The 26,252-nt window shown below is 53.0% G+C and overlaps 2 protein-coding genes and 1 long non-coding RNA gene across 37 annotated transcripts in view; 2 read left to right on the forward strand and 1 right to left on the reverse strand.

Annotated features, from left to right (window-relative positions):
• Positions 1-11,253, forward strand: part of TRAP1 (TNF receptor associated protein 1) — a 57,621-nt gene extending 46,368 nt beyond the window's left edge. For 7 of the 11 annotated variants that reach the window (XM_085015609.1, XM_085015611.1, XM_085015612.1 and 4 more), the window contains 7 exons: positions 3,117-3,264; positions 4,694-4,879; positions 5,279-5,417; positions 6,068-6,153; positions 7,360-7,505; positions 10,777-10,849; positions 11,012-11,253. In XM_085015609.1, coding sequence (XP_084871735.1) covers positions 3,117-3,264; positions 4,694-4,879; positions 5,279-5,417; positions 6,068-6,153; positions 7,360-7,505; positions 10,777-10,849; positions 11,012-11,113 — 880 coding nt within the window. In that variant the 3' untranslated portion in view covers positions 11,114-11,253. 11 annotated transcript variants of the gene reach the window in all.
• The window catches only part of DNASE1 (deoxyribonuclease 1), a 61,843-nt gene continuing 36,589 nt past the window's right edge, over positions 999-26,252 (reverse strand). The window contains exons 2-13 of one of the 25 annotated variants that reach the window (XR_014839539.1): positions 21,117-21,265; positions 14,409-15,328; positions 14,200-14,230; positions 13,782-13,929; positions 13,333-13,421; positions 13,145-13,228; positions 12,737-12,852; positions 12,505-12,617; positions 12,278-12,432; positions 11,800-11,896; positions 7,610-7,877; positions 999-7,151 (exon numbers count right to left, since the gene is read on the reverse strand). Coding sequence is in view for 15 of the 25 variants with exons in the window: in XM_085015844.1 (XP_084871970.1) it covers positions 7,658-7,873; positions 11,800-11,896; positions 12,278-12,432; positions 12,505-12,617; positions 12,737-12,852; positions 13,145-13,228; positions 13,333-13,421; positions 14,200-14,469 (1,140 nt within the window). In the remaining 10 variants the exon portion in view is untranslated. 25 annotated transcript variants of the gene reach the window in all.
• LOC146404583 (uncharacterized) lies at positions 18,472-25,351 on the forward strand. Its single transcript, XR_014840955.1, has 4 exons — positions 18,472-18,508; positions 18,860-18,992; positions 19,322-19,450; positions 19,545-25,351. It is a non-coding gene; the product is annotated as an uncharacterized LOC146404583 (long non-coding RNA).

Consider the following 26,252-nt stretch of genomic DNA (forward strand, 5'->3'; position numbering starts at 1 on the left):
TCCGAGCAGGACTCGAGGCTGCAGGCACGGGTCAGGGTGGGGCGCCCGGCCACTTGGTCACTGCTTGTGGTTTTCAAAGGCGAGTTCTCAGTCTGAGCACTCATCTTAACTGGCAGAATCAGCCTTAAATTTTTGAAAAAAAGGGAATCATGAACTTGCGGAAGAGGTAGCAACAGGATACAAAGTAACCCTCTCTCTGGAGCCTGGGGCAGTTAGGTTGCCCACCCCGTGCCCATCATCCCCAGGTTGCCCAGGGTGTGCCTCCTCCCAGCGCCAGTGCAATGTCAGGGATTGACGGGCAGCTGCCATGTTGCACACTCGTGCTTGGCACGACCCCTGGACCAAGAGGGTCCTGTCCAGAGTCCCGGGCCACTCTGGCTTCCTGGAGGCCAGGTTCCAGTTTCTCCCTGACTTTCAGGGCCTGAGGCTTCTGCCCACTTCGGGCCAGTCATGTTACATGGCGGCTCTGGGTATGTGTCACATGCTGCCCCCTAGAGCGAGGGGCAGCAGTGACACAGAGTGATGCGTGCTGTCAGGGGACGAATGACTTTGAGTTGGTCCCTTACTGGTGATGCGCGCTGACGCTTAACGAAGGGGCGTTACCAGCCTTCTCACGTGGACTTAGTAGTTTTCCCTTTGTAATTAGTACATCATACGTGGGGTGGTATTTTTGCGGTGTTTTGACATGGTGCTTCATCAAACTTCCACTGTTTTTTTTTTTTTTTTTTTTTTTTTTTGTCTTTCTTTTTACCTTTCCTTGAGCCGCTCCCGCGGCACCTGGAGGCTCCCAGGCTAGGGGTCTAATCAGAGCTGTAGCCATCGGCCTACGCCAGAGCCACAGCAACACGGGATCCGAGCCGCATCTGTGACCTACACCACAGCTCACGGCAATGCCAGGTGCTCAACCCACTGAGCAAGGCTGGGGAATCGAACCCCAAACCTCATGGTTCCTAGTCGGATTCATCAACCACTGCGCCACGACGGGAACTCCCACTGTATTTTTTTTTAGGATTTTAATTTTTATTGAAGTGTAGTTAATTTACAAAGTTGTGATGATTTTTACTGTACAACAAAGGCATCCAGTTATACACGGACACACATCCATTCTTAGATTCTTTCCCCACATAGATTATCACGAACACTGGGCAGAGTTCTCTGTGCCCCACAGCAGGTCCCCGTTGGCCTGTTGATCCATGTAACACAGTATGCATCTGCCAGTCCCAAACCAGGGATTCACCCCCACCCCTGTCCCCTTTGGTAGCCGTAAGTTTTTCAAAGTTTGTGGGTCTGTTTCTGTTCTACAAATAAGTTCATTTGTATCCTTTGTTTGTTTTTAGTTTCCACACATAGGTGATAGCATTTGATGTTTGTCTTTCACTGTCTTGACTAACCTCCCCTAGTATGATAGTTTCTAAGTCCGTCCACGTTGCAGCAAATAGCATTACTTCCTTCTTTTTTACGGCTGAGTAGTATTCTGCTGCATGTATGTAGCACATCTTCTTTATCCACTCCTCTGTTGATGGACAGCTAGCTTGCGTCCATGTCTTGGCTATTGTGAATAGCGCTGCAGTCAACACTGGGGTGCACCTATCTTCCAAAACACGGCTCTCTCTGGATAGAAGCCCAGGAGTGGGATTGCTGGATCGTGTGGTAGTTTTATTCCTTTCTTATGACACGCATTAGCTCTTCTTAACGTCTTCTCAGCCCTATTTGTGTGATTTGATTTCCTGTTTTATTCAGCGGGTTATAATCTGTTAGTCCCTGTTTAGTTTGATGCCCCAGCTGTCCCCGGTTTAGCCGGGAGCCTCTGCTCAGGCTGTCTCCTTTGCCCTGTCATGCTTGGAGCACTTCTGTATCTGTGGAGTCCCCCCCAGTTCCAGGGGGCACTGCTTGTCTTGCTTTCCACATTCGCTTCCCTTGACAGAGAAATCCCCTTCTCGTCATCCTTAATGCGTTTACCTCTGACCAACAGTCCCCTCCACGTGACCCGTCTGCCATCACCGCTGCCCTCCCCCAGCTCAGGCGCCTCCTTTACTGCCTGGCCTTTGGTGCCCCACTGTAGGCTGTCCACGGTTTCAACAGCATCTCTGCCCACCCCAGTGTCCTCTTGTGGGGTTTTTGGTCTCTGACACTTCACACTAGGCCTCCGTGGTGGTTGCCCTGCATGGACACGCTCTTTGTCCCATCCTAGCTGCTGTAGCCACTGTGCCACAAGTGCTGTAGCCACTGCCCTGGTTGAAGGACTGAGTTACTTAGGGTGGGAGTGGAAGAGGAAAGCGTAAATGAATGTTAAAGGTCCTTGTTCCTGGTACTCAGAGTTACTTAGGAAGTACATGGTAATTTCACCTTTTTAAGGGAAAGGCAGAATATTAAGGAAATGAAAATATTCCCTAGTCACACAAATGAAGTTGCTCATGATTTTATGCCCTTAGGTAATGCTAAGGCAAACACTCTGATTCACAAAATCCTAATTCTGAGAAACTGTAGTGCAGTACAGTATAACCAGTGTAAACTGAAGTTAAAGTGGACACAGTTGGCACAGCATTGATCTTAAGTATGAAAAAAAATACAGCAAGTAGTCTACACACAGGTAGTCTTACTTACCTGTGTGCTACATGTACAGTTTATTCATTTTGAGACTTCCCTGGTTTTTCTTTCAACACAGGCACTTTCTCAAGTTGTTAAGGATCATGTTATTAGAAGATGTGATTTTTAATGACTGTATAGTTTTCCATCATTGACCTCAACTTGTTCTGTCCTATTGGACACAGAGTTGGTTCATAATCGTTTTCTATTTTATGTGCTACAGTGAAAATCCTAGTCCATAAATGTTGAAGACTCACGAAGGTGTAATCTTAAAAGCCACCCCCAGTGGGCTGTTTGTCACAACCCCCCCAGGTGGCAGGGCGTGGGGGGGGGGTCGGCCTGCATTACTGCCTCCAGGGGGCGCGCGTCTCCTCACCTGGTGTTGGCCAAGGCTCACCCTTTCTTCCTGCTTCTTCTTCTTTAGTTTGGTTTCTGGTTATTAGTGGGGCTCAATGTTCTTTCATATTCTTCTGGCTGTTTGTATTTTCTTAAAGTTGCCGGTTTGTGAGAAACGCCTTTCTGTTCTCTAGGAAACTCCAGGGTGTTCTACAGCAGAGGCTGATAAAATTTTTCAGTGACCAGAGTAAAAAAGACGTGGAGAAATACGCCAGGTTTTTTGAAGATTACGGCTTGTTCATGAGGGAGGGCATCGTGACCACCACTGAGCAGGAGGTCAAGGTAGGGTCTGGGCTTCTGGGCTGCCTCAGGCTGTGGAAGAAGCGGCTGGAGACCCGAAACCTGAGCTTCCAGGACGTGATGCTGACACAGCCTCTCCCAGGGGTCAGGAAGCACCGCCTTTGGCCTCTGGCCTCTGAAGGCGGGCCCAGCAGGCCTGGTGTGCATGCACACGCTCAGCTCCACCAGCGCCTTGGCCAGAGGGCAAGGCCTGCACTGTCTCCTCCCGCAAGGGTCGGGGGGCCTGGGAGGTGACAGATGTCAGGGCAGGCGGGGTGTCTGGTTCCTGGGGTTGGAGGGCAGGTAAGGTGTGTAGTCAGGGCGGTTTGTCATGTGATCTAGAAATCCTTAAATACGGAGCCACTGGAGCCAGAGATCAGTTCATTGTGCAGTTACCTAAACGATATGGGGGGAGTTCCCATCGTGGCTCAGTGGAAACAAATCTGACTAGAAACTGTGAAGATGCCGGTTCGATCCCTGGCCTCGCTCAGTGGGTTAAGGATCCGGCATTGCCGTGAGCTGTGGTGTAGGTTGCAGACATGGCTCGGATCTGGTGTGGCTGTGCCTGTGGTATAGGCCGGTGGCTGTAGCTCCGATTCAGCCCCTGGCTTGGAAACCTCCATATGCTGCGGGTGTGGCCCTAAAAAGGCAAAAAAAAAAAGCAAGTTTTGGAAACACTTTTTGGCCTTTTTTTTTGTCTTTTGTCTTTTGAGGTGGTTGGTTCTAGGTCCTGGTTTTTGCTGGTCCACCTGACATGTCCCCACCACGTCACTTCTTTACCTGGACTTGGCCCTCTGGGCACTGTCCCCCAAGTCCCACCCGCCCGTCTGTGCTGGTTTGTCAGAGATGAGTTGGTGGCGAAGACAAGGCAGAGTTCATGTGTCAGGTCACATCCAGCCAGTCACCTCTTCTCTGTCCTTAGACATGGCTTCCTTGTGGAGCCCAGATGCCACCAGTGGTCACACGTGTCCACCAACAGGAGGAGATGGACAAGCCCCTCCTCTCATCCTATTCTCTGCATCTCTCACCCCACTTGTGCTTGTACCCCGGGGCTAGGCCTCCTGGATGAGTGGGACAGAGTGGGGACACTGGGTCCAGGAGCAGGTCTGGCCACTCCTGGCGGAACCATGCACACAGCTCACCCGGAAGGCCTCTCACGGCAGGGCCCTGGGCCACCCAGGGTGGAAGGTGCTCTCCAAGGTGCTCTAGACCAAGGTGGGGCCCAGTGGACAGCACCCAAGCCTCTCAGACACTGCCCCCCCCCAAGCCTGGGCCAGGCTGCCTCAGCTGTGGGACACGGTGGGCCCACCGGGAGGGTGAGGCCAGCCAGAGCCTCTCCTCCTCTAGCTGGAGGCTCCCCAAGTCCGTGCCCTGCAGTTGGATGTTCAGAGCCAGGACCTAGAAGGAGCAGTGACCTGGCCTCTGTCTGCAGGAGGACATCGCGAAGCTGCTGCGCTACGAATCGTCAGCACTGCCTGCTGGGCAGCTGACCAGTCTCCCGGACTACGCCAGCCGCATGCAGGCTGGCACCCGCAGCATCTACTACCTGTGTGCCCCCAACCGGCACCTGGCAGAGCACTCGCCCTACTATGAGGCCATGAAGCAGAAAAACACGGAGGTGAGGAGCCAAGGGGCGGGGCCAGGTCAGAGGGCAAGGAGGTCTGAGCACCGAAGGAGGGTCCCTGTGCTCAGTGGGAAACAGCTAGATGCACCCAGGCCCTGGCAGAGCTGAGCAGTCAGTGTCCAGGGGCAGAGGCCAGTCCCAGGCCTGCTTTCTAGTCTCTGTCTCTCTAGGAGGTGACACGGAGATTTCTCCGTGAATAGTGTCACCGTTTCTACCGCGAAGGTGCAGCCAGAGAACCGATGTAAACCACTCCATCCACGAGGCCCAGGAGCCCCAGCTCCCCTGGCGTGGCCCTCGGATGCCAGCCGCAGCCCCAGGCCTTGCTCCAGGTTCCTGCCCTGTCACGGGCAGAGGCTTCCCAGGCCTGATGGGAGTGATCTCGGGCCCTCGCAGGTTCTTTTCTGCTACGAGCAGTTTGATGAGCTGACCTTGCTCCACCTGCGCGAGTTTGACAGGAAGAAACTGATCTCCGTGGAAACGGACATCGTCATTGACCACTACAAGGAGGAGAAGTTTGAGGACAGCTCCCCAGGTTGGCCTGTGTCCCTTCTCTCCGGGCACAGGTGTGGGTGGGGGCCTGGGGCACAGGGGAGGCCCAGTGGCCCAGGGAGCTGGTGCTGTCGCCACAGGGCCTTCTCCATCCTGCAGCAGGGGGTTTACGTGGGGTTTGCGTTCCAGCTTGCCTCCCGAGATCAGGCGGGCTTCCTCAGAGAAGCAGAATGTTCATGCCCAAACAAAACAATATGGGCCTCACGCAACCAGTAGTCTTTTCTGGGGTCCAACTTTATCTGATTTTATTTTGGGGGGTGCACCCACAGCATATGGAGGTTCCCAGGCTGGGGGTCTAACAGGAGCTACAGCTGCCAGCCTACACCACAGCCACGGCCACATCAGATCCAAGCCACATCTGTGACCTACACCACAGTTCATGACGACAGTAGATCCTTAACTCGCTGAGTGAGGCCAGGGATCAAACCCGAAACCTCATGGTTCCTAGTCAGATTCGTTTCCGCCGTGCCACAGTGGGAACTCCGTGTCTGCTTTATTTTAGATGAAAAGCGTTTTGGTAGCTTCCACTTGTGGGCTGGTGGTCAGTGGGGTGGAGGGAGCCTGCTGTGGGAGCCCCTGGGGAGGGCATTGTGGTGACGGCCTCTGAGCCCACGCCTCTCTGCTCTCCTGTAGCTGGCGACCGCCTATCAGAGGAGGAGATGGAGGACCTGATGGCCTGGATGAGAAACGCACTGGGGTCCCGTGTCACCAATGTGAAGGTGAGGCCTCCCAGAGACTGGCTGCCATGGCCCCTGGCAACCACACGCTGGCCAGCCTGCCAACTCTGGGTTGCTGGCCCGGGGGGCAGTCTCGCAGTAGTGGTCAGAGCTGTGATAGCAGGTGGAGACCTGGCCGGTCACTGCTGCTTCTACACGGGGTGTGGGCACGCCCGGGGCTGTTGCTGAGGCGGGATGGGCAAGCTCAGCTGCCTGTTCCCTCCACTTAGCAGAGCAAATGGCAAATAAGGTGGCAGGTGAGCAGCCAAGGCCCTGAATGGCAGCTCAAAGCAGAAAAGAGGGGTCCCTCATTGTCCCTCAGAGCCATCCTGGTCCAGGCCTGGAGGAGCGGCAGTGGCTGAGAACATAGCACTTGCAGTGAGCTAGGAACCCCCTGATCCAACTCAAGCTGCAGAAGCAAGACAGTTCCCAGAGAACAGATGTCACTGGCTGGGGGACATGTTCAGAAGTGGCCCCCCAGGGGACAGGCAGGTGAGCAGGGTAGGGATGCCAGGAGCGGAGGAAGGCAGATTCGGGGATACGGTGTCCCAGCAGGGAGCAAGGCCTGCAGAGGGATTTCTTGATGTAACACATGTGTCATGTCCACACTTGGCAACGGTGACACCTCTCAGGTAGCCAGGGGGTGGGTAGAGTTACTGTCCGTATCCTATGAAGGAAATGGAGCACGTCCCCAGGTCAGGAAGTTGGGGGGCTAGATCCACGCCAGGCTGGTAAGGGCGGCCGTGGGCCCAGCAGGCCCAGTCGAGTCAGGAGGCCCAAAGGCCGTGGGGCTCGGTGGGAAAAGGTGTATCTGATGAAATAAAGGACAGAGGGAGCCACAGGGCTGGGCGGTGAGACGAGCGTCTGCAGGAGCTGGACAGGATTGAGAGAGGCTGGGTCTTGGGAAGTGGGGTGGCCAGTCCTGGCAGGTCTGGCGTGGTTGCTGTAGGATTTGGCAGTGGTCTCTGTGAGAAGTGCGGGTAACACCAGGCAGGATGGACCTTGGATGGTAACAGGTGTGTTAGCAGTTGGTAGCTCTGGGGCATAGAAGAGGAGGGGGTTCCCAAACAGGATGCAATTCAGGCCCCTCCTGTTGGTGGTAACTGGGAGCGGGGAGGGACACCCCTACCTTCTCCTGCCTTGTCAGCAGGGGAAGTCACACCTGGTCAGGACTCTGCCAGAGCCCCTCACCCCTGGCCTTGCCTGCAGGTGACTCTTCGACTGGACACCCACCCTGCCATGATCACCGTGCTGGAGATGGGGGCCGCCCGGCACTTCCTGCGCATGCAGCAGCTCGCCAAGACCCAGGAGGAGCGCGCCCAGTTGCTGCAGCCCACGCTGGAGATCAACCCCAGGTGAGCTGCTGGCCTGGGGCTCTCGATGCCCAGGGAGCAGGTGTGCTCGTTGCTGACCTGTCAGGTAATGTTGTAAAATTGTATGCGAGCAGCTGTCCTTTTACCTGTAAGACACAGAATGTGCCTGAACTACGACTGTACTTGGTCCATGTTCACAGCTGAACCACTTCAGGACATGGATCCACCTTAGCACAATTATTCACTTCATTTAGCTGGACGGTTGTGGGTCGTTTCCATTTGGAGGCTGTTGGGGGAACAGGTTGCTCTGAAAGGTCCTTTCCCCCATCTGGGGCGTGAGTTTTGCCAGGGTGTGTCTGGGAAGTCTGTATACTTCGTCTGTTGCAGTTATCTTTTCTCAGTCTTTTCACCTGTCTTTTGAAGAGAAATTCTTCATTTTAATATGATCAACTGTATACATGTTTGTGAGATGCTTTTGGGGGGAAGGGGATTTTGTTTAAGAAATCTCTATTCCACCCAAGTTTCTTCTCCTGTGTTTCCTTCTGTAAGATGTATGGTTCTGACCTTTCATGTTGGTCTGGCCAGTCTGGGGTGGCAGGTCCAGGTTCATCTCACTCCATGTGAACACCCTGTCACCTGTACTGCCAACTGCATAAATCTTTCCTCTCCTGCTGGTCTGTGCTGCCTTCTCTCATGTGTATCTCTTGGTGACTTAAGTTTTCTTTAGAGTTCTTACACATTTTTTAGTGAGTTGTTCTTTGACATGTCTTTTTTTTTTTTTTTTTTTTTTTTCCTGTCTACCTTTTTAGGGCCATACCTGCAGCCATATGGAGGTTCCCAGGCTCGGGGTCCAATCAGAGCTGTAGCCGCCAGCCTAAGCCAGGGCCACAGCAACGTGCGATCCAAGCCGCATCTGTGAGCAACGCCAGATCCTTAACCCACTGAATGAGGCCAGGGTTTGAACCTGCATTCTCACAGATGCCAGTCAGGTTCATTAACCACTGAGCCATGATGGGAACTCCTGATGTCTTATTTATTAAAATTTTTAGAATTGCATTTTCTGTTACATAGGAAGAGTTTTTTTGAAATTTACTTCATATACAGCAATGATTTTTTAAAAAATGAAATTACATAACCAAATTACCAAAACTGTTAGAAAATAGCAAAAAGTAAAAGTCCATATGGAATTCCTGTTGTGGCACAGTGGGTTAAAAATCTGACTGCAGTGGCTGCTGCAAAAGCACAGATGCATCCCCAGCCCTAGAACATCCATATACTGCAGATGCAGCCGTTAAAAAAAATGTTTAACCAACCAGAAGTCCCGTCTCAACTCCACCATAGCCTATATAACATAGATCCTATTTGTTAAATTTTCTTTTAGATTTTTGTCTTGTGTTATTGTGGGTTTTGTTTTGTTTTTTAAAATATTTTTTATTGAAGTATAGTTGACTTAGAAAGTTTTCTTTTTCGACCACCCCGCTCTGGCATATGGAATTCTCAGGCCAGGGATCAGAGCCAAGCCACAGTTGCAACCTATACTGCTACTGCAGCACTGCCAGATCCTTGACCCACTGTGCAAGGCCAGGGATCCAACCCACATCCTCACGGATACTAGTTGGATTCTTAACTGGCTGAGCCGCAATGGGAACTCCTCACCTTGTTTTTTAGAGTGTGTGCTGCTGAGAACAAGGCTGAGTGGGAAGGAAGGGGTTACTGAGTCTCATAGAGACTCCCGTTGTCCTCTGGGCCTTTCCCCAGCATCTTCTGTTTCATCAAACTTAACAATTTTTGCCATTCGAGTAAGTGAAAAAGTACACCTTTTAATTCTGATGTTTCCTAAGGTATTTATTTTCTCCTACCAGAAGAAAGTTCAGTATTTATGTAGTCAGAGTTTTCACTCTTAGCTTTCTGACTTCTGCATTTGTATGTTGTTTGAAAAAGCTTTCTGCTTCTGAGGTTATCGAACTTTTCTTCTAGTATTATGCTTTCCTGCTTTTAATCTTTGATGCCTCTGGAATTTGTTTTGGTCCAAGGAATCACGTGAGAATCCAACTTAATTCTTGACTACCATCCAGTTACCCTGTCTTCATCAGAAGCTAAGGAAACCCTGTATCGATTTGGCCATTTACATATTGTCCACTTCACTGCACTGAGCAGCAGCCTTTTCACTTGCCGGAACTAAACTGATTACTGGAGCTTTAGGATATGTTTGAACTGGGACTTCCTCCGTGTTTCTTTTTTTTTCATTTCCATTTTTGCTTTTTAGTGCTGCACTGCGGCATATGGAAGTTTTCAGGCTAGGGGTTGAATCAGCTACAGCTGCTGGCCTACATCACAGCCACAGCCACGCTGGATCCTTAACCCACTGAGTAAAGCCAGGGACCAAACCAGCGTCCTCATGAATACTAATCGGATTTGTTTCCGTTGCACCACAACAGGAACTCCCAATTTTTTCTTTCTTTTTTTTTTTTTTTTTTGTCTTTTTGCTATTTCTTGGGCCGCTCCTTCGGCATATGGAGGTTCCCAGGCTAGGGGTCGAATCGGAGCTGTAGCTGCCGGCCTACACCAGAGCCGCAGCAACGTGGGATCCAAGCCGCGTCTGCAACCTACACCACAGCTTACGGCAACGCTGGATCGTTAACCCACTGAGCAAGGGCAGGGATCGAACCCGCAACCTCATGGTTCCTAGTCGGATTCGTTAACCACTGCGCCACGACGGGAACTCCGGGAACTCCTTTTCTTTCTTTTTTAATGGCTGTACCTGCTGCATGTGTTAGTTTGTGGGCCAGGGTTTGAACGTGAGCAGCAGCTGCACCAATGGCAGATCCTTTGACCCACTGCACTAGGCCCGGGATTGAACCTGGCCTAGTACAGAGACCTGAGTCGCTGCAGTCAGATTCTTACCCACTGTGCCACTGCAGGAACTCCTTATGAATTTTATATTAGATTTTTTAGGTATAAAAGAAACTCTTTGAAGGAATCCTATTAAATGTATGGACTGATTTAAGGAAAGTTTCACCTTTATTTATGCTTCATTTATGAAAGAACTAACATAGGTCTTTTCATATATTAAACTCAGCTTTCCCTTAGTAGTACTTAGTTAATTTTGGTACTTACTGCATTTTCTAGTATCAAAATTTTTGCCTGATTCTTTTGGGTTTCTGGGTATATAATCTAATCATTTAAATCTCCTTTTTCATTTATGTGTGTCCTGTTACACTTCAATTTCAGAAAAGGCACAGTAACACGAAGTTAGAGGCCCTTGTGCTCAGTGTGTGCCCTCAGCTAACTTCTGGTGGCTTTTGTGTTGCAGGCACACGCTGATCAAGAAGCTCAGTCAGCTGAGACACAGCGAGCCCGACCTGGCCCAGCTGCTGGTGGACCAGGTGAGCCACCAAGAGGAGCTGAGGCACTGCTCAGTTTCCACTAAAACCCTCTTTTAAAAACAGCTCCCTTCCTCTCTTCTCTCTGTATTTGAGGCCCCTGGGTTAGAACTAGGACGAGGCCTGCTTCCCTTCCCACTAAGGAAGGACCGCCCTGCTTTGCAGATCTACGAGAACGCCATGATCACAGCGGGGCTCAGTGACGACCCCCGCCCCATGGTCAGCCGCCTGAACCGCCTGCTCATCAAGGCCCTGGAGCGGCAGTGAGTGCGAGGGGCCAGATGGAACCGTGGGACAAGGCAGCCTGGGACCAGCCAGGGGAGGGGGGCCCACCAACAACTGAATGCCATGGATGAGGACACCCCCTTTGGAGCTTTATTTAAATTAAAAGTTGTTTCTTAGTGTTAGACTTTTTGTCCAGACTCAGAAGCTGGGGTGCCCTGGTGACAGCCCCCAGGCTTAGGATGGAAACGTGTACAGTGAGGAAGAGCCTCCTTCCCGTCCCCTTCCTCACATCCCAGCTGCTGTGGCGGCTGGGGGACAAGAGGGAGGGGTGGGAGCACTCAGGACTGGCCCTGGGTGCCTCGACTCAGTCCCCAGCACTTGAATGTGATGACACGATCAGCTGCTGTTCTCTGCTGGGTCCCTTGGAGCAGCCAGCCAGAGCCCAGACCCCATCCACCTCAGGCTCTCTTCAGTGTCACCTCCACCGGGTAATGGTCACTGATGGCTAGGGCCTGTGGGGTGAGGTGCAGTGAGCAGAGACGCCCACACACTGAACACGTGGGCAGTCCCATCGGCCTGGGGAAAAGGGACCAAGAGGGCACCCCCCGCTCCATGGTCACAGACAAGTAGCTCTAAGTCAGTGAAGAACAGCACTGTGTCCAGATCTCACCACACTCCTGCATCCCAGGCCCCCGGCAGAGCTACAAGCGTGCGGGACGGATACTTACAGTCTGCTCGCTCAGTCCGAATGCAGCTTGGAAGTCAAAGGGGGCAGCGGAGTCGGGAACCACGGCACGTTGGAGCAGAGGCCCTGCGACCACGATCCTACAGCGCCAGACACAGGAGAAGTCCCTCCTCAGCCCACAGTCTGCTCTGTGCACTTAAATCTTAGATCCCAACAGGTTCCCCAGCTCATCTCTTGGTCTGGGAAATGTCACAAGCCCACTGTGCCCCAGCTGCTCTAACACACTGAGTCAAGCAACCCTAGAGCACCGGGCCCCCAAACCATGTGCCACTTGAGTGACCGACACACCTGCCAGGGTCATGTTTATCCCTAAATGTGTTTGGTCCCAAAACTAAGGAACACTGCCCCTTTCACCCCACCTTCTGGGTGGACTGACAAGCTCCACAGGCAAGCGTCTCATGTCTCAGGAACCATTTCTGAAGCTGCTCACAGAGGTGCCCCCCCGGGCCGAGCCCGCTCACCTGTCATAGGCACAGTGTGTGGATGAAACCGTGGTGTCAGCGGTGTCAGGAATCAGCCACTGAAAGGGGGGGCTCTCGCGCAGGCGGATGGATGACCAGTGGGAGGTGGTCACATAGCTGCAGCCAGCGTTGAAATCGCCCATCAGCATGATGTCCTACCAGGAGACACTGCTGGTGGGCTCGGGGCTGGGTGGGGGGGCCCCAGAGCCCAGGGGCAGGGGGCTGACCTCCAGATCCCACTTCTGCCGGACGTTCAGGTAGACATCGTAGAGAGAGTCAATCTCAGCCGCTGCATCCGACGGGGCTGCATGCAGGGGAACGATGGCAAACTCCTTGACCTCTGCAGGGAAAGCAGTGGTGTGTCAAGCTGGGGTAGAGGGCACCTGAGTTGGTCCCCGAGGGTGGACACTTCCCCGGGGAGGTGGGGGGGAGGCGGGCAGGGCCTGCAGCAGCACTCACGGGTGAAGGGGGAGGAGAACTTGACCACAGATGGCTCCCGATTGAAGGTATCGTTCCCGCAGGGCTCGCAGCCGTCGTCGTACAGGTAACTGTCCAGCACGGACACCTGGTCAGGTCTGCAGAAGACCAGGCCAGAGGGTGGTGAGCCTGGGGCTGGGGCGCCACCTCATCTTGCTGTGTCACCTGCTGCTGTGTCCAGGTGGGCAGGCAGCCTGGCCTATGCCTGGGCCCCACCACATCCTCCTGGCTCTGACGGGCTGTGGGGCCTGGGGGGCAGGCCCAGCTCAGACCCCTGATCTGTGGCCCCCGTTTTTGCCCCCAGACCTGGATGGGAGAGGCTCACGGGCCCTCTAGACCACAGCCCAGCCTTCTGCTGGCACTCTCTACAGAGGCGGCCTGCAACGTTACCTGAACACGAAGAGATAGCGCTCCTTGTAGGTGCTGCGTCCCAGCGGCTCGCTGACAACATGGTGATAGTTGTTTGGGTCGTCCCTGGATGGGGGAGACCAACACCTGGGTCAGAAGGGGCCCTGGGGACCCTCCTGAAAGGATGGTCACCGCCCCCATGCTTCCTGGGACCACACGCTGTCACTCACTGGTTGAGTTCATTCAGCAGCTTCCCTACGGCCGTCAGGTGGCTGTCTCTGACCTCCTGGATGAGGGCGATGTCGTAGCGACTCAGGATCTGGGGGCAAGGCCATAGCAGTGCTGAGCAGGGGCGGGCTGGGGAGAGACTGGGCATCTGAACCTGCCTGCTCGGGGTCACAGGGCCCGGCTGCTGCTCCCCAGATGTCTTCCCGTCATGTCTTGGCTGTAACCAGAGGCTTTCACCTGGGACTTGACTGCCAGCCCCGGGCAGCACAGCAGACAGGGGCCCTGTGTCCCTGAATGACAGGTGGGCTGAGACCTGAGGCTCTTGATGGGTCTTCCTCCCACCTCACCACCCTCCCGACCACCCTCAGGACTGACCACTGGCCCAGAGCCCCCAAGGCCTGTTAGACCTCCCCACCCTGAGCTCCCTGGGGACAGGCCAGCCTGGATTTACCCGCACAATGTAGTTGGAGAGAGTGGCATTGGACATCTTGGTCTCCCCGAAAGTTCGGATGTTGAAGGCTGCTATTCTCAGGGACAGGGCCAGCTGCAGCAGGCCAGCCAGGGCGAGCAGCGCACCCATCAGCCTGGCCGCCCTCATTCTGGAGCAGGTGGGACGGAGAGCCAGACACCAAGTGGCAAGTAACAAGCCTCAGACCTTCTCACCTGCCCCCAGGTGAGCCCCTGTGCTGGTCACCAGCCCAGGAGGTCCCGGGAGCCGCTGGGACACCAGCTCAGTGCCCTCCCCGCTCCAGAGACCCAGCCAGCCGAGACGCTCCGGGACCCTTCCCAGAGTGGCCGGTCACCAGGAGGGACCCCGCGGGGCTTCTGGGACTGCTGCCTACCTTCCCCGGGCCGTGCGTCACACTCACCTGAAACGTGACTTCCACAAATACAGGAATCCTGCCGAGAATCAAGAATTGATATTCTTCAGTGTCAATTTTCTCCTTTTGCTGCTTGAAGAAAAAATCCACAAAGGGAAGCAACTGAGAGCTGCAGCAACTCCAAATCCCCACAGAGAATGTTGGCCCCACCTGGGGTTTTAAAGGTTTCAGCAGCTGTGACCTTCCCAGGGCATCACCTGGAGATCGGAGAACATAGCGCCGCCTGTGTGGCTTTCCCAGCAGGTGGGCAGCTGGCATGTGTGTATTCCAGCAGGCACAGGTCCTTGCGGCTCTCAAGAGCACCTGATAACATTTGCACTTGGTTTAAAAAGTCTAATAATACAGCCAAAGGCTCTGTGTCCTTTACACGTGTGTCTTTCCCAGGGATGACGACAGGTGTGCTGGGGGGTGCCGGCTGCTCCTGGCTGTAGGACTTGAGGTGACCTTGGAGCTAGCAGCCAAAGCTAGACATTCCGTGTCACGAATGGAGCCTGTGGTGGCTGTTCTGTGTCCCAGGATCCATGTCACCAACTACAAGCCCTGCTCCTCACCTGTCCATAGTGAGGGCTGCAGGCCCTGGCCAGGAGCCGGGGCTCTCAACCAGGAGCACATGCTGTGCAGCACTGGGGGCTGTGGGGCTGCAGACGCCACCTTATTTGCCAGCAAGGCACCAGGGAGCCTTCTTTGGAAAGCATTTGTTCCAGGAGCAGGTGATACTAGTGGTCGAGTCACAAGGACACGGTCCGGCAGCAAGGAGGGTCCAAGCCGGGCCCTGGGTCCAGTCATTTCTTTTTGGAATCCTTGACTTTCCCATTTGTACTCATTTCTCGTGGCTGCTGTAACAAGTCACCACAAACTTGGTGGCTGAACAGAGAGGTTTATCCTCAATTTAGAGGCCAGAGCCCCAAAATCCATTTCATTGAGCTGCAATCTTGGAGTCAGGCCGCACACCCTCTGGGGGCTCCTGGTGGCTGCATCACTCCCCGCACTGCCTCTGTCGTCGTGCCTTCTCCTCAGGGCCCGCTCTTCCCTGCCCCCTTCACACATACAGGGGGATGACTTCAGGTCCTCCCAGATCATCCAGGACCTTTTCTCCATCCTGAGATCCTTTTTCGCCCTGAGAAGTTAATAGTTTCTGAGGATTAGGACGCAGAGATACGTGGGGGGCGTTATTCAGCCATCACCCTTCCATGGGGGCTCCACCCCATTTGAGAGAGGTTTTGTCCCCTGGGACAGCCCTGTGAGTGGGCAGGCGGGGTCCCTCTCTGGGATGGCAAGGTCTCACAGTATGAAGAGGATACAGGGCTGCGGGGGACTGGAGGTCAGGGAGGAAGAGAGGCCAGAGAAGGGCAGTCAGCAGGGACCAAGGTCAAAATTAAAGTGCCACAGGTGTAGGCACAGTACATTACACAGCAGGGCACAGGGCATTAAAAACTCAGTAAACCAACCTCAGCAAAGACCTGCACCCCTGAAATAATGAGAACACGCTGACGGACAGCTCTGGCTGTTGGCGGGAATGCCAGTCAGCTCACGTGTCCCTGGGCTCACATGGCATCTGCAAGATTGGGTCTCACGGCCTGGCCCTCAAGCCACTAGAAGCTCCACTGCAGCCCTGTGCAAAGGCATGACTGCAGATACTCAGCTTAAAATCCCCGAGGCTGGGGCAGCTTCAAGCATGTCAAATCCAGACCCCAACCACCAAGCAAGACCATCTCTGTGTTCAGTGCAGGTGCCTGGACCCCTACCTTCCATGGGTTTCTCTCGACACACCTGCCAGACCTTTTGAGGGGAGCATGGCAGCAAACCACACACAGGGGACACTGATGACAAGTGGCACAGCTGTGGCTCACATGGAGGGTACCCAGAGCCTCCACTTCTCTACAACTAGGACACAGGCACCTGTCTGAAAGCACCCCTGTCCTCAACCAAACACTGCCCCTTCTGTCTGAGGAGCTGCCCTCACTCCCTAACCAGCCAGAACAAAGCTCTCACTTGCACCAAGCCCAGCTCTTGCCATGCTGGCTGCCCTATGCAGGCCCACACAAGAGGCAAGCAGCACAGCCCAGCAAGAGCCTGGCCCAAGAGTCAGACTTAGGGCCCAGACCAGGCTCACCCAGTGCACCTCCAACCATTTTGAACCGGAATATCTTCACCCATGAAATGAGGATGAAAGCGTCACTGCTTTCCTCTTAGATTTGTCTTAAGGATCAACAGATACAGTATTGGAGTTCCCGTCATGACTCAGTGGTTAACGAATCCAGCTAGGAACCATGAGGTTGCAGGTTCAATTCCTGGCCTTGCTCAGTGGGTTAAGGATCCGGCGTTGCCGTGAGCTGTGGTGTAGGTTGCAAATGTGGCTCAGATGCCGCATCGCTGTGGCTGTGGTGTAGGCCGGCAGCTACAGCTCCAATTCGACCTCTAGCCTGGGAACCTCCATATGCCGCGGGTGCAGCCCTAGAAAATACAAAAAAAAAAACCAAAAAACAAAAAACCCCCCAAAAATGCAGATACAATATTATTCCACAGAGGAATCATTTTGGATCTCCTTAAAAATTCATGTTATCCCTAAGAGCAGTAACCTTCTCAGATGTCCTATTTCCATCACCTTATTTCCTTTCCCTCTTGGATTTACTGTCCATCTGTATCAGTCAGCTGTTGCTGTTTAACAAGCAACCCCAAAGTTCAGCGTGTACAGCAATACACATTTTTTTCCCCATGCTCACAAGTTAGCTGGGAGAACTCTGCTCCCTGAGCCTCCCTCTGGGGCTGGGCGGGAGAAGCAGCAGCTCCCCAGGGTTTGCTCCTCTAAGACGGTGGCAGGTGGAAGCTTCAGAGGGGTAAAGAGAGACACATGGAGCCTCCAGAGGTCTACGCTCAGAATTTGCACGTTGCCACTTCTGCCACATTCTTTTGGTCTTAGCAAGTGACAGGCCAAGCCCAACACCAATGGCAGAGAGTCAGGGGTACACTCCTCCCAGGCCAGGCTCCTCACTGCAGACAGAAAGGGTGCCATGAAAGCCAAAGAAGCCCAGTGCTGTCGGCATCTGCCAAAGTCACATCACACCAGCAGGGAGATGGGCACAGACAGCAGACCGATTCCTCTGATCAGGGTGAGCTATTCTTACATCAACCCTGAGAGTGTGCCACCCTTTTTAGTTAAACTAAACCTGCTCCAGATACAGGAGGGGAAAACAGCACATGACAACGAAGGGAGGAAGTCGGAGTTGGGTCTGAAATCAAAGGATAAAGAAAAAATCCTCTAAGCCCCGAAGCTCAGAGAGAAGAAGACGGCCTCAAAGCCACAAATGCAGGCTGTTGGGCTGTGTGTGCCACCAAACCCGCTGAGCACGGCCACGGGCCCAGAGGGGAAAGGCAAGGGTGCAGAGCTGTGTCCCCGACGGTACATGAGCCCCTCAACCGCCCAAGCCCACAGTGACCTCGCAGGCACAGCAGGACACCTTCTATTTTCAGGAAAACAGTGAACACAGGAAAACACCTTTCAGCACCTAATGGTTTTAACATCGTATCTTGCTGCACCCCTTTCCGTGATTTCATGTCTGCAAAGGTAGGTTTCTGGCAATTATTGGAAAAGCGATTACTGTGTGAGAATCAACATGGAAAAGGCAACAAGGGTGCCAGTGTCCAGTCGGATTCCAAGAGTTAAGAAGAGCCCTACAGGCACGCATTCCACCCGTAAGAAACCAGTTACTTAAAAATGCCATGAGGAGTTCCCGCTGTGGCACAGTGAGTTAAGAATCTGACTGCAGTGGCTTGGTTTGCTGTGGAGGTGTGGGTTTGATGCACAGCCCAGTGCAGTGGATTAGAAGATCTGGCATGCCACAGTCTGATGTGGCTCAGATTCAACTCCTGGCCCGGAAACTTCCACGTGCCACAGATGCAGCCATAAAAAAATTTTAATTAAAAAAAATTTTTAATGCAATGAAAAAATTTTAAGTTTCTATGTATTATTTTCCAAATATCTACTATAGTTGCTAGGATATAAGCACTTAAATTGTTTATTTGGATGTACCTGTTTAAGAAATGTAACTGTCAGGTATTTCTTCTGGCTTAGACTGAACCTTAACTAGTGGTGCTCTGAACTGAGTTTGGGAACCTCTGAATGTGACACACACGACACGTGTGCCCCCTCCCGCTATGGCCCTGCCCCCACCCAGATGCACGGTTACCTGTGACTCACAAGGGTCCCTGATTTCCCTCAGCCCCACCCCAGGCACATCCCGAGTCTGCTCTCCCCTCTAGGTCTGCAGCTGCCAGACCCATCCTTCCAGGAACACAGGTAATCTTCCCGTCCCTGCGAGAAACCCCAGAAACTCTGCTCCAAGAAACTCATCCCACCATCCTACTCTCCACACAGCACGTCTTGTGAAGGTGTCATCAGATCACCTTATTCCCTGGCTTAAAGTCTGTCATCAGTTTCTCACTGTCCTTAAGAGGAAAGCCAGCAGCTACCAGGACCTGCGTGCTCCCAGCTCAGGGCCCTGCTCTGCACCCAGAGACAGCTGCCTTGTCATTCTGGGGCCACCTCTTCAGGGAGGTCACCCTCTCTCCACCCAGTCCCTGCCAACGGCGTGGTCCCAGTGTGATCCCCTTTCTTCTTGACCCTTACGGCTTGTTTTCTTTGTTTTAGTGTGTCGGCTCTTCTCTGCTTACACTCACTGAAGACCAGCCTCTGGACTGGAATACAAGCTGTACAGGAGCAAGGACCTCGTCTACCTCCTCCATGAAACTGCCCAGGCCTGACACCGCCCACAAGGCAGAAGGTACCGTGCCCACCTCCTCCCCTCCTCCCGCGTTCTTCCTCAGGGACACCCCCTGTCCAGAAGCACAGGGTAGACCACAGAGCATCCAAGAGGCCTTTAGGCACTCGGCCTGAGCTGACCAGAAGCTCCGAGAGCCCATGGCCACTGTGGGCCCACAGACACGGCCACCCAGCCAGACCTGACCCAGCTTCCTGCTCTCCGTGCTTTCCATGTTTGCTCGGCCCAAGACAGAGAGGTTTCACCCTTTACTCGAGATAAAGGGCTGCTGATGTCTTTGCTGTGACACCGTCTTTTGTTTCTGTTTTGGCTGTGCCTGCGGCATATTAAAGTTCCTGAGCCAGGGATGAAACCTGCGTCAGCAGTGACCAAGCCGCTACAGTGACAATGCTGGGTCCTCAACCACTGCACCACAAGACAACTCCGACGTCGCTTTAATCCACGTCAGACAGCCCGTACAGGTCAGCACCATCTCTTAGCTCAGCCACTAAGAGGTGGCCTGTGACCCCACCTCAGCCCACCTTCCCTCATGAATTTATTTCTGTTCATTATAAGGAAACCATAATGGGATGGAAATCTCTCAGAACATGTGTGTGAACTGCTACGGTCCACAACGGTTTCACAGGCACGCTCAGCACAGCCCCAGCCCTGCTCCCTGACTCCTGGCTGTGCCAGTGCCCATCACACTGGTGGAACTGGTGGCACCTGGATTCCGTGTCCGTGAGCCTGAGCAGCAGCGTGCACGAAACTTGCAAATCACAAACAAGTCCCTCTTGGCTCCTCATTTCCCCAAAAGCATTTTCTAAGGCGTATGTTGGAGAGATTAGCCTACCTTTAGCCCGAGCCCATGAACACAAACAAGCTCACGTTCCTGATGACAGACCAGAGGCCCTTAAATATCTCACCAAAGAGCTCCGCTGACTAGACTTCCAATGTTCTGGAATGTTCCCAACAAGACTGCAATGGAAAGTGTTCCCCAAGTTCTCAAGCCCCCAAGCACAAAGGGGTGTCTCAGCAGGCCACCCTCCCTGCCCAAAGCTGGGGGTCTGCAGAAGGACTCAGGACAAGGAAGCTCACTGGAGAGTGTGAGCTGGTTGTGCTGTTTGCAGAGATAGTTCCTTCTGCTCTATCTTCCAGCTCACTTCAGCTGTCTCTCTTCAGCTGTCTCTCATCCACTATTTATTTATTTATTTAGTCTTTTCTAGGGCTGCACCCACGGCATATGGAGGTTCCCAGGCTAGGGGTCCACCTGGAGCTGCACCTGCCAGCCTACACCAGAGCCACAGCAACGCAGGATCCAAGCTGCAACTGCAACCTACACAACAGCTCACAGCAACACCTGATCTTTAACCCACCAAGTGAGGCCAGGGATCGAACCCACAACCTCATGGTTCCTAGTCAGATTCGTTAACCACTGAGCCATGATGGGAAGTCCTCATCCACTGTTAAAGCTCCTGAATTTTAAATTTCAGCCATTGCACTTTTCTCTTTGAATTTTCATTTACTGTTTCTATGAATTCTCATCTCTGCAAAACTTTCCTTCTTACCAATCATTTTTTTCTGCACCCACAGCACGTGGAAGGATCTAATCTGCACCACAGCAGTGACAATGCCATATCCTTAACCCACTGTGCCACGAGGCCAGTCCCTTACTGATTTTAATATGTTACTCAGTTGCTTTGAAGTCAGTGCCTGCTGACTCCAGTATCTTAATCTCCTGTGTGTCTGTCACCTTTTTTTCCCCTGGAGGATCGAGATGCTATCTCCCTCCTAGGCAGGTTGCCTCAGGCCAGTTGGGGGCTCAGCTATAATGGAGCTCATTCTGCAGTTCTTGCAAAGCCCAATCTCCCTGTGGTCCCCAAAGGTTCTTAGGGCCATTCCTTCTTGGCAGGCTCTGAACTCCTCCCTAGCACCATGAAACTGCCAAAAATCCAGGTCTGCTGTTTAGCCACTCACTGGCCCGCTTCCTCTCAGGGATCTGAGCCCTCAGGTCCTGCTGCCTCAGGAGGCCCAACCCCCCAGCTCAGTCTCCCCAGCCTTGTGAGAACTCTTCTGGCTTCCCTGCCTCTCAGCAGCTACCCCGGCCTTGCTCCAAAGGGAGGAGCCAGTGCAAGAAGTAGGGCTCACCTCTTCAAGCTCCCCTCTGCGCTGCAGGTGCCAAGGATGCTCCAGTGCTTCGAGCAGATGTCTTCTGAATTAACAGCCAGTTCCCTAAGCCTTCAGCAGGTGCGAGGCTGCCATGAGCTTCTCCGGCTAGAAGCAGTCCGTTTTGTTACCTGGAATGAGTCACAGAAGTAGGGCGCTGGAGAGGATGCGGGTTGATAACTAGGCAAGCTGGTCTGACAGGCTGTATGGACATCTTGGAGCTATAAATGTCCTGTGCAGAGGCATGCCAGCCAATGAGAGAATGAGAGATGGCCAGAAGGGACACACGCCATTTCCCTCCACCCAACCAAGACTCTGTGGGCCTAGAGATCTCTGTATCTTGTCTGGAATCTACAGTACTTATTCTGTAAAAGTAAAGATGGCGCAATGCCAGGACACAGCAACCCTACATTCTATACGCTGGTTCTACAGCTCCTCAGAGAATGGGAACACCCACCTCAGCTCACGTTTATTACCTTACTCCTGGAAGAGGTGGCTTGGGGCCGCAGACTGCCAGCTCCAGGCCTGTCTCCTTTCTGGGGACTCCCCCCTCAGCTCAACAGGCAATGCTGGTTTCTGACAAGAACCTAAGTGCCTGCCATGCTTCCTGCCCAGGAATGGCCATGGGGCTTACCTATACACACTAGCCTTTGTTTCCCATTGATGGTGCAAACAGGGCCTCTGCACTGTTCCTCTGCTGAGCACTCTGCTTCCAGGAGGCTATGTGGCTTGTCCCGCCCTTGTCTCAACCTCCGCCCAGGTGTCACCGTGCCACAGCATCCTACTTAAGTAGCAGGTTTTGTCTCACTACTTTATCTCCTTTATCCTGCTTATTTTTTCTTGCCACCAATCCCACGGGATGTAACTTCCACAAAAGCTGGGACTTACATAGCAGCACCTAAACAAGGCCTGACTCCTAGCAGATGCCCACCCAAGTACCTGCTGAATGAAAAGATGAATGTCAGGCAGGGCCCTTCCTGACAGAACAACGGTTTCATATGCTCCAATCTCTTCACCTGCTCTGGTTTCCCCATCACACAAAAGGAACCCGACTTGGTCGTCCCTGACGACCAAGTAAAGGAAAGGCTTCTACCACTGGCTCAGGCTCTTCAGCCTCCACATCCCAAATCCTGGCAGAACAGAGACATATCCAAAAGTGATAAGGGGGCACCAAAGCTACAGCTCCTAACAGGAGGGAGCGGGGAGGCTTCCTGGGAGGTAAGTGGCCATCAGAGGGGTACTTGGGTGAAGCATAACCAAAGAGCAGAAAGCGCAGAATAATTCTGCCCTGTCACCAAAGTCCTAGGCCAAGGCTGAGGACTGTTGGACAGCAGACCCCAGAGGGGAGCTGGTGTGGGCCCATCTCCATGGAGAGGAGAGGGCTGCCCATGTCCAAGCCCAGCAGGATGCTCGGGAAGGTCAATGTCCATGGGATGGTGCAGCCCCACGACGCAGTGGCCACCACAGCTCTCACCACAGAACCTCAGACCTGAGTCCCAGGTGTGGGGTCTTTCCTTCCGAGATGAGCAGCCAGGGAAGGCTGGTGCCACATCCCCACCTCCCCTGGTCACAGTGTCCACTGGTCCTCAGCCTCTGCTCAAATCCCATGTTCGCAGCATCTCTGAACCTCAGGACGTAGGACATAGAGCAACGTGCCCCCCTCCCCTGGGCGCCTCTCCTTGGCCCCCCACTACCACAGGAAGCTGTGCGCTGTGATGTTCCTATGACTCAACTTCTCTCGGGGGTGGGGCATGTGCAGTGAGAGCCTGTGGGAGAAAGGCTCCCACTGAACCATTCTGCCCCAGCACATGAGCCTCCCCTACCCAGCCTCCAGAACAGTCACCGCAGCGGGCCTGCTGTGAGTCAAGGATGCCGCACTTGTCCTGCCAGGGCCCCCAACAGCCATAAGGGCTCCCCAGAGGGCCTGCCTGTGCTGCGCCCTCAAATGTGGGCACATATAGGGCCCTGTTCCCATTCTCCACCCACATGTTCAGACAGTTCCCCAGGGAGGAGGCCTGAGGCATGTAGATTCCCAGCTGCTGGAACAGATGGTGCCCCCCAGAGAAGAACAGCCGCAGAGACCTCTATCTCCCTGGGAATCATGGGGGTCCGGGGAGTGGTACTGGCTCTCATCCCAATTCTACACCAGCTTAGAAAACGTGTGAGGCTGGCTTTCCAGACTCCTTCCCCAGGGCCTGCACAGAAGCACAGCCAGCGGTCAGGGTCAGTGCCCGTCCCCCAGAGGGAGCTGTAGCAGGACACAAACGAGCCACCAGCTGCGGCCGTGGACAGGGCCTTAGGCAGGAGCAGAGACTGTCCCAGGAGGCCCAGTGCCTTCCTCCTGGTCCTCTGGCCAAGGCCAAAGTAGCCTGAGGTGGGTGGCCTTGTGGGTCCAGCTCCCCGTCGTCCAAGCCTGCTGCCGTGGCAGCGGGGCAGAGAGGGAGGCTAAGCAAATGCTCTTTGTGCACATGGGCTTCCGCCAGAGGCGCGGCTCTTCGGCAGGCCCCTCAGTCCACCAATGACACCATGTACAACGCTGGTAAATGCCAATTTGCTGGGAAGCCAACACCAGGCTGTGACCATGGCACTCCCTCACAGCTCGTGCCACCTTCCAGTTCCCATTCACACACGACTGGTTTAAAAAGAAGAAAAAAGGGAGTGTTAACAACGCCAGCTTAGCTGGAGGGCATCACTTTCCTGAAGTTCCCTTTGCTTATTCACTCACTGAAAATGAAGTTAACGGGGCTCCTAATCAATGAGAAAACTGGACATGAAATGATGTGATGGTTTTCAGGGGCTAACAGTGCAGGACAGCAATTCCAGAAAGAACAGAAACCAAGACAGTGCAGAGAAGGGACGTGCAGAACAAGCTTTCTGCTGAGTCGAGGAAACACTCAGGAGGCCCAGGCGGCCAGGACATGAGGAGGGGGCGGCATGGGAAGCAGAGCTCAGTATCCTCGGTGGGGCCCCTCAGGTCTTCGGCTAAGGACAGCTCTGTACCTGTGGGGGAAACTACGCAAGGAAGCAGGGGCACGAATCCCAGGCAAGGGGCAGAGAGAAGGCTCCTCAGAGCTCACATGGAAACGGGAATAAACTGTGTTCCCACACGCCAGCATGGAAACACCTCCTCATGCCCAGGGTTCTGCAGAGAATCCTCAGAGGGGCATCCCCCTTAGCACTGGGGCTAAACTAGCTACAGACCAAAGCAGCTGTGAACCACCCAACAAAGATCAGGAGCAATCCTCAGAAGGGTCACTGATGCCAAAGACTGCAACTGTATGCCAGACCACGATGAATACTATTTGCAGAAACATGACCAACCCTGCAACCACTAACATGAATTCACAATGTCCAGTATCCGATAAGGAAACGGCCAGATCCACTGATGAATGTCCAGCCAAGGGGACAAAAACCATATGGTATTGTAAACAAGGGAAGTTTAGTATAAAGAATTATTAACTATTCACAGGGAATGAACTAAAAGGAACCAAAAGAGAACTCTACAGAGCACCCTAGGGTGAAGGGATGAATTCAGACCTGGGAGAACACAGCTCATGGGATGACGAAGCTCACCGGGCTGTCCCAGGACACAGCTGGGGGCTGAGGGCCACCGAGAGGGTGCCAACAAAATTAGCTGGGAAGCTGTCTACAGAGGGAGCTGAGAAGCCACAGGGTGGAGACACTGATGAATTCACCAGCTGGAGTACCCATGGGATTGTTCGGCAGTGCCTGCCCCTTCCAAGTATATAAAGAGCCTCATTGCTGGCAGCCATGCACATGCTGCTGAATCTGCAGCTAGGACACCACTTGAGAAGAAACTCACTGGGGGTGAGCCCATGTCAGAGAACAGGAATAAGCAAAGCACAAACCAGGAAGAGGCCCTTTCTCCTAGAGCACCCTTCACTGATAAAGTCAGTATCAGGCTAGGTGGCAAGGGAGAAATGCTCCACTATCGCAAGCAGATGATGAAGGATGGACTGATAACTGCTCTACCTGGCATGTGAAAAAGGAGAAAATACGGGAATTCTCTTGTGGCATCATGGGCTAAAGATCCAGCATTGTCACTGCAGCAGCTTGAGTCACCATCGTGGTGCAGATTCAATCCCTGGCCTGGGAAGTTCCACATGCTGTGAGTACGCCCCCCCCCCCAAAAAAAAGAGAGAAAAATATGACTTATGACCATAAGAAAAAACAATCAATAGAAGCTGACCTAGAAATGAAAGAGATAAAAGAATTATCAGAGGAGGACAATAAAACACATATTATAGGAGTTCCCATTGTGGCTCAGCAGTAATGAACCCAACTAGTATCCAAGAGGATGCAGGTTCGATCCCTGACCTTGCTCAGTGGGTTAAAGGATCCGGCGTTGCTGTGAGCTGTGGTATAGGTCAAAGATGCAGCTTAGATCTGGCATTGCTGTGGCTGTGGTGTAGGCCAGCAGCTGCAGCTCCAATTAAACCCCTAGGCTGGGAACTTCCATATGTCGTGGGTGTGGGCCTAAAAAGACAAAAACACACACATACACAAAAAAAAAAACAGATATTATAAACATACTTCATATATTCTGGAAAGTAGATGGATACATGAGCATGAGGAGAGAAATGGACTGATATAAAAAGACCCAAATGGAACTTCTAAAGATGGTAAAGATATCTGAAATGCAAAAACGCACAGTATGCAGTGAACATCAGATCAACAGTGAAAAAGATCAGACAACCCAATGACTTACAACTGGAACTATTTAAATAAAAGCATAAAGAAATAAAGCATCTGGTAGTGTGAAGCTGTCCAATGCGCGTGAACTGAAATCCCACGAGAAGGGCAAAAAGGAGACAGAACCAAGCAGGATTTCCCTAATACAGTCACCCTGTAAATTCACAGACTGGAGAAGCTCAGTAACACCCAGAAAGAAGAAAATTCAGGAAAACACCATAGGGCACACCCTGATCAAGCTGTTGAAAACCAGTGTTAAAGAAAAACATCTTAAAAGCAGCCAGGCTAAAAACAACACACTCTGTATAGATCAATAAAGATAAGAAAGACAAGGAGTTCCCGTTGTGGTGCAGCTGAAATGAATCCAAGAACCATGACATTGCGGGTTCAATCTCTGGCCTTGCT

Source organism: Sus scrofa, chromosome 3 (assembly GCF_054392235.1).
Source record: "Sus scrofa isolate SSC_HxYL_T2T_F1_AM1 chromosome 3, Sscrofa_HxYL_maternal_Yorkshire_Landrace_v2.0, whole genome shotgun sequence".
NCBI classification, from domain to species: domain Eukaryota; kingdom Metazoa; phylum Chordata; class Mammalia; order Artiodactyla; family Suidae; genus Sus; species Sus scrofa.